Source organism: Cyprinodon tularosa, unplaced genomic scaffold (assembly GCF_016077235.1).
Source record: "Cyprinodon tularosa strain WSP-4 unplaced genomic scaffold, ASM1607723v1 ctg853, whole genome shotgun sequence".
Classification (NCBI taxonomy): Eukaryota; Metazoa; Chordata; class Actinopteri; order Cyprinodontiformes; family Cyprinodontidae; genus Cyprinodon; species Cyprinodon tularosa.
The window spans coordinates 199,798-207,223 of NW_024039622.1; the positions used below are offsets into that span (position 1 = coordinate 199,798).

General features: G+C 40.2%; 1 gene segment (V, D, J or C); it reads left to right on the top strand.

Annotated features, from left to right (window-relative positions):
- The first annotated feature begins 4,133 nt into the window (after positions 1-4,133).
- LOC119775158 lies at positions 4,134-4,751 on the top strand. The segment is given in 2 exon segments: positions 4,134-4,267; positions 4,353-4,751. Coding segments are annotated over 2 exon segments (429 nt in total).
- The last annotated feature ends 2,675 nt before the right edge of the window (positions 4,752-7,426 follow it).

Sequence of the window (7,426 nt, forward strand, 5' to 3'; positions counted from 1 at the left end):
GTGGAAATCCACAAATGAATGACAGTAGATAGGGAAATGTAGTTTATATAATTGGTTTTGCTTATAGGTACACACTATAGAGAGTAAAACTGACAATTATGAGTTAATTACTAAAAATATATTTTACGTTTCTCTCTTCTTATCAGGGAGGGCGGTGCCCCAGCGCCCCCTATGGGCCGGCCGCTACTGGCAAACTCCTACATCCGACCCCACTGTCGTCCCAGAAGGACAACGTGTCTCACTCAGCTGCAGCTGTGAGACACGTTCCTCAGTTTATCCTCTGGAAAAGAGGCAAGGGACTTCTTGCTGAGTTTAATCTTGACAACAGATATGCTTCAGAAACAACCTCTTTAACAACTAAGCTGACCATCAGAGAGCTAACCCTGGCAGACACATGTAACCCCTGACTAACGTTAAGTAGATTATGGGAATGCAAACATCTGGACCAGTCAATAGGTTCGGCAGGAGTACAATGAAACTGAAGTGAGTGCAGAATGAAATAGCTGGAGACAGGAGATGCGCAACAATAATAATTGTTATTGGTAAGCAAAATAGAAAAATATAGAACATTTACAATTTCAATAACAATAAGCCGGCAACAGAAAACAAAACAAAACCCCAGTCCCTGAGCTCAGTGTTTGATTTTTTTTTTTTTAGTCAGTCAAGGCCTTTTATAGTTTAGTTCTTTTCCTCTCCGTCAGTGTGAGTTGTTACCACTTTGTTAACACGTGAGGATGAGGATCTTCAGAAGAGGGATCCTCAGATGAGAGTTCGGTTCAGTTCTGGGTACAGGCTCGCAATCCCCTTCCGGAGAACATCAGGTATACAGGAATCCGATTCGCAGCTTTCTTAACCATCAGAAAAAACCTAGCCAAGTTAAGGTTTCAGAACAAGCACGGCAAGGGACCTAGTCACACAGCCTCTCTAGCTCGTGTTCAAGAGTGCAAAAAGACCGCAACGTGTTCGTGAAAACAGGAAGTAAAGCGACGGAGTGAAAATGACATACGCTCCTTTCAAAATAAAAGCTTTTTTCAAATTAAAATTCTAAAATATTCTACAAATAGTAGGAAGAGAAAAGTCGTTTTCTCTAATTGGTTACACACAGCTCTCTACTACTGTGCTCTGCAAACACAGTGATACAAAGTGTAGAAGAGGCTGTACAAAAAGCTGAACACTGATATCTGACTCCTCTTCAAAGAGGAGGGAAGTGGTATTCAAAGCTCAGCTTCATATCAGATGGATTCTGCAAATTCCTGTTTGATCAGAGTCACTGTGGTTACAGCTGCTAATCAGACACTGTGGGAGGAGCCACAGGAGCAGAGTCTCAGCAGATCTACCACACTGACAGGAACAGGGAGAGGAAACGTAATAAACTCTCAGATCGAGACAAAGAATTATTTATTAGTTAAGAGGCAATAACCTCTGTATCAATATGAAGAACAGGAAGAAGATGGTGGTGGATTTAAGAAGGATGAGGATCCTCTTCATCCCCTGTACCTCAGAGGAGCAGCTGTGGAGGTGGTTCAGCTAAACAGTAGCTGGGTTTGCATCAGCATCTTTACACCCTCAGAGAGCTGGACTAGGGAGCTCAGTCCTGAGGATCTTTGCTGTGCAGTGGAGAACGTTCTCTGCAGCTGCATCAGCGTGTGGCGCTGCAGATCCACTGCTAATGAGAGGATGGCTCTGCCTGCTTAAAGCTGTACAGAGGACTGTAGGGAGCAGCCTGTCCTCCACCTCTGCACATCTAGAGGCAGGGGAGGGCGCTCCGCCTCATGAAGCTCTCCACACATCCTGCACACAGACTGTTCCAGCCTCTCTCCTCAGGTGGGAGGCTGAGGAGCATCCAGAGCAAGACCAAAAGACTTAGAAAACCTTTCTACTCTGCTGCTGTTTCACTGATGAACTCAAGCTGCAGTTGATTCATCTATTTCTCTTTCTTGTCTTTAATATTAAGGAGATAAACCTGGGACCTGAGTCCAAATTCAGTACCAAAAACATTCCAATGTGGGATGGTAAGACACGAAAGAATCCTGGAATAAAGACAGATAGAAAACCTGTAATATCTTTAGTCTGACTTATTTCTAACAGATTTCATGAAACATGGAAACTCTGCTGCAAGGTTGACAATGAAACTCTAAAGATGTTCTAAACATTCTGATGTTAGTCAGTTTAAGACTTTGTTTTTGTTTTTCTGTTCGCAGTAGATTTTCATGAGAAATGATAAAGTTTCATAATAAAAAAAGTAATTAATAATTCATTAAATGCTATTTATGTTCAACTCATAAACTAAAAGGTATTTTATTCTGGGGTGCCGTTTTTTGTAAAGTTAAGCCAAAAATTAGGAGAAATATCTATGGTTATTTTGTGTGTTTATAGAGAAAATAAGGGGGTTAGTTTTTCAGTCATTTATTCATTTATAAAAATCTTACTTTATATAATAAATATTTAGTTTGGAGCTAAGTATTTAGTTTCCAAATTAAATATTTCATTTGTTAAATAAATATTTAGCTCCAAACTAAATATTTAGTTTCTTGAATAAATTTCACTCCAGATTAAATATTTGTTTAACAAACTAAATATTTAACTAATATGCAAATTCACTTGCCGAAAAGCAGAAGTGAGCTACTAAAAAAAAAAAAAAGCCTGGGAATCTATCTACAACTCCTAGGGCATTTTTGTCACACTGACAGAAAATGACAAGTTAGAAAATGAAAAAAATGTCATTATTCCAAAATGAATGGTCCTCTTTGAAATAATAATTTTTGACCATATACATCTGTTTTAAGAAATGGGCAAATGTTGAACGTTGTGTTAACTTGTGCCACAGAACTACAGCCATGCACATAGGGCGTCACTGTGTTGCCATAGCAACGACTACTTTCCTTTCAACCAGGCTGGAGGGAAGAAGTAGTCCCATTTCCATTAATTACCCCCCACCTTCAATCAAGGTGCCTTCCACAGCAGCGAGTGAGACTTAATTAGTAGTGACACTCGATAGTTAAGGGTTAGTGCTTAGGGGGCGGTTTGGGATTCAGCTGATGACAAAGTGACTAAATAGAAACCAGTCTTTCATCTTGAGCTGTAGGAGATGTAAGATTTCCAGGCTTTAACTTTGGTAGTTCACTTCTGCTTTTTGGCAAGTGAATTTGCATAATCACTGAATATTTAGCTGGCACCAACTAGACAAATATTTAGCTAGCTTGGTGCTAGCTTAAGACTTAGTTTGTTAAATAAATATTTTATTTAAACTAAATATATATAATAGTAAAGAGTGGGTATCAGTAGAGAAGCTGCAGAGATGTGTGTTAACTTCCTGGTCTGCACCCTGGGTGGTCAGGGTTTTGGAGGACTAATAAATGTGGCCAGATTCCTAGAAAGAAGAGATGCACCATCCAAAGTGGGATGGATGCCGTCTCTCCGAATCAGACCAGGCTTTCCCCAAAAGGATTGCCAATTATTAATGTAGCCCACGTTGTTTTCAGGACACCACCTAGACAACCAGCGGTTGAATGACGACATGCGGCTAAACATGTCATCACTGGTCAGATCAGGGAGGGGACCAGAGAAAATTACGGAGTCACACATTGTTTTGGCAAACTTACACACCGAAGCAACACTAATTTTAGTGACCTCCGTAACCGGGTGTCATTCCTGCTCTACTGCTTCATAATCTGCTCCTAGAGATGTTTTCCATCCATACAGTCCAGAAACAAGCTCCATCTTCTTTTAATAGCAGGTAGAAAACCCAGGAAAGCCTTTTTCTCCTGTCAGCTAACAGTTACAATTAAAAATTTATTAAATTCACTAGTTTTTACCGTATGTTGCAGTGATTCCTCTATTCTCTGACCAAAAGCTTGATTTTTAGTTTCTTCTCTAACCGATCCGTCAGCAAGAAATCCTCTTAGTCCATCTTTTATCTTCCAGGATCCAGTTTGGAAAAAAAGAAAAGCAACCACTTCTCCCTGTTGATCTTTCTAATTCAATCTGGATTCATTGTAAAATACAAATAGATAAAAAGCATTTTAATTAAAACTATTAAAAGTCTTTTTCAATTTTTTCTTCATGTGAAACAAAAATCCACCAGAAGCAGAGAAGCTGTGAGTCTGTTCATCAGGAGGAAGAGGAGGTGAGAGCTTCAGGGAGGAGCTGAGCTGTTACTGAACTATAGAAGAGACACAAACTTCCACATTCAACACAGTTCAAACATTAACTCTGATCATCATGGACTATTATGGACTTTCTCTGCTGGTCGCCTCACTGCTAACAGGTCAGATTCTACATGTTTCAAATGTTTTTGTTCTGAAATGTCAGAAATGTTTCTGAATCAAAAACTAAAACTCCTTTTTCTTCAGGAATCCGCTGTGAAGGACTGACTGCGGTTAAAACAGAGATCTCCAGCTTAGAGGGCAGCTCTGTCACTCTGTCCTATAATTATCCCAACCTGCGATCTGGAGATTATTTCTTCTGGTACCGTCAGTATCCAGGAGAACCTCCAGAGCTTCTGATCTCTCATGGTGATAAAGGAAATGTTATAGCAGAGGTGATTTCCAAACTTCAGATTCACATAGAAAACAAACGCCTGGACCTGCTGATCTCCTCTGCTGCAGTGACAGACTCTGCTGTGTACTACTGTGCTGTGAGGCCCACAGTGACAGGAAACACCAGAACTCTGTACAAGAACCTGCAATACTCCACAGCATCCACCAGAGGGCCTCACACACTGTTAAACCACTGATTCACAGGGCTGATGAAAGAGGCCCTCTCACTACAGTCATGAGTTTTGAGAATGACACAAATATTATATTTCCAGATGATCTGCTGCCCTCTTGTTTTCATGTGTGTTTGTCAGATGTTGTCATCACATACACTAATAAAATAGCAACCATTTTATGAGTAACTAAAGCTTTTAATGACAGTTACAATAAGTTATTGCAGCAAGTCAGTATTTGCAGTGTTGACCTCTTTTCTTCAGGACCACTGCAATTCTCCCTGGCTGCTCTCAATCAACTTCTGGACCAAATCCTGAATGATAGCGTCCATTCTGCACAATCAATGCTTGCATTTTGTCCGAATTCCTAGGTTTTCTTTTGTCCATCCGTCTCTTGATGATTGACCAAAAGTTTTCAATGGGATTAAGATCAGGGGAGTTTCCAGGCCATGGACCCAAAATCTCTCTGTTTTGTTCCCTGATCCAGTTAGATATCACCTTTGCTTCATGGCGAGGTGCTCCATCATGCTGGAAAAGGCATCGTTCATCACCAAACTGCTCTTGGACGGTTGGGAGAAGTTGCTCTCTGAGGACATTCTGGTTCCATTCTTTATTCATGGCTGTGTTTTTAGGTCAGACTGGGAGAGAGCCGACTCCCTTGGCTGAGAAGCAACCCCACACATGAATGGTTTCAGGATGCTTTACAGTTGGCATGAGACCAGACTGGTGGTAGCGCTCACCTCGTCTTCTCCCAACAAGCTGTTTTCCAGATGTCCCAAACAATGGGAAAGAGGATTGATCAGAGGAAATGACTTTCCCCCAGTCCTCAGCAGTCCACTCCCTGTACCTTTAGCAGAATATCAGTCTGTCCCTGATGGTTTTCCTGGAGAGAAGTGGTTTCTTTGATGCTGAGAAACTAGTCCATGCATTTGTTACTTCAAGGCTGGACTATTGTAATTCTTTACTATCAGGAAGTCCACAAACTGTAGTTAAAAGCCTTCAGCTGATCCAAAATGCTGCAGCCAGAGTTCTGATGAAAATGAAAATGATTATTTTGTGTGTTGAGACATCAGGACACAGTGTCATTCAAAGTTCAGGGGAAATCTTTTGGTCTAAAATGTGTTGTTAAGATCTTGGTGTTGTTGACTTGCTTGGTAACTAATTTCATTCACCTCTCTAATTCTGCCCGCTTTCTCAACAAGATTCCCTTTGCATCTTGTTGGCATCCTACCTCGTTCTCTGGGCATGGACTGAACTTTTAAACCAGGTTAGTGAATCATGTTCACGTCAGATTATCATGGTCACTAACCTGTGTTTCCTTTCTACCGAGGTTCCTGCAATAGGCGCCCTAGATGCTGCCACTGCAGATCTACTGTTCACATTTAAATAAAATATCTACACACATTTAAGGATATTTTATTATTAACGTTTTCTGATTTTACACCCAAACATAGAAATCCCACATATGCACAACTCCCCCTATATTTTTCATGGTCTCTCTCTGGACCCCGAGGGAAGCATTTGGACGCTGGGCTTCTGGGCTCATGGAGGTGGTGCATGGTGCGTGTTTTAAAGCCGCTTGTGGAGAAATGTCCTGGGCCGTGAGTCGCGAGGAAACAGGAAGCAATTCTTGTGGGATGGAAGAGGGAAATAGTGAAAACGAAGAAGATTGGAAGAGAGTAGCGTCAAAAAATGAGAAAAAACGGAAAAAGCAGAGATCACTTGAAGGGGAGTCCAGTTCAGAACATGTGATGATCAATCCATATATTCCACAGGAACACAAAATGATTACAAAGTCATATTAAAACTAGTTAATCAGGCAGACTCTTTTATAGATTGGAATCCAGTTCAGTTAACAAAATCAATAAATAAACTAGTAGAAGTGCCAGAATCCTGTATGGTGGAGACCTGTTAATAAACTGCAGAGACAGCCACAACAAGACAAAGCCATACAGATTATCAAGATTGAGGGGAAGAGAGTTCAGTGCAGCTTGGTGGAGAACAAAAAGATTAGCAGGGGAGTCATTGGAGGAGTTCCTCTAAAAGTTTCGTAAAAAGAGCTTCTAGAAAATATAGATGGAGCAAAAGTAAAAGAAGTTAAAAGGTTTAAAACAACAAGAAACAGAGAAAGGTGTGACAGCTTATCTGTGTTAATTAAATTTGAAGAAGAGCAATTACCCAGCAAAGTTTTAATTAAATATATGAGCTACAATGTCAAAAGTTACAATCCTCCTCCTTTGAGATGCTTCAAATGATGAAAATTCGGACATATAGCAGCAGTATGCAAAGGAAAACAGTGATGTTGAAGGCGTGTTGGAGAGCAAGAATACGGAAAATGTAAGAAAGAAGCTAAAATGTGACTAGGTATTTATTATGTTGGGTTAAGTTAAACAGTTTGAATATTACTATCATTTATTTATTTTTTCCTTTCTGGGGGTGAGTCTTGTTTCCTGTTTCCTTGCTTCACTCCATATCAGTTGGTGGCGGTAATGCACTTTTAACTAGTTTGCCAACCACCATAAAACTTCACAAGAGAAAGAAGAAGAGAAGCATCTGTCCAAACTAGGGCTGCAACTAACGAGTATTTTAAAAATCGATGAATCGGCCGATTATTTTTTCGATTAATCGATGAATCGGAAAAAAAATATTTTTTATATTAACCTCTTTATTCCAAAATAAACATTTTAGACAGAACAAACAAGCACACAAGTACAGGTT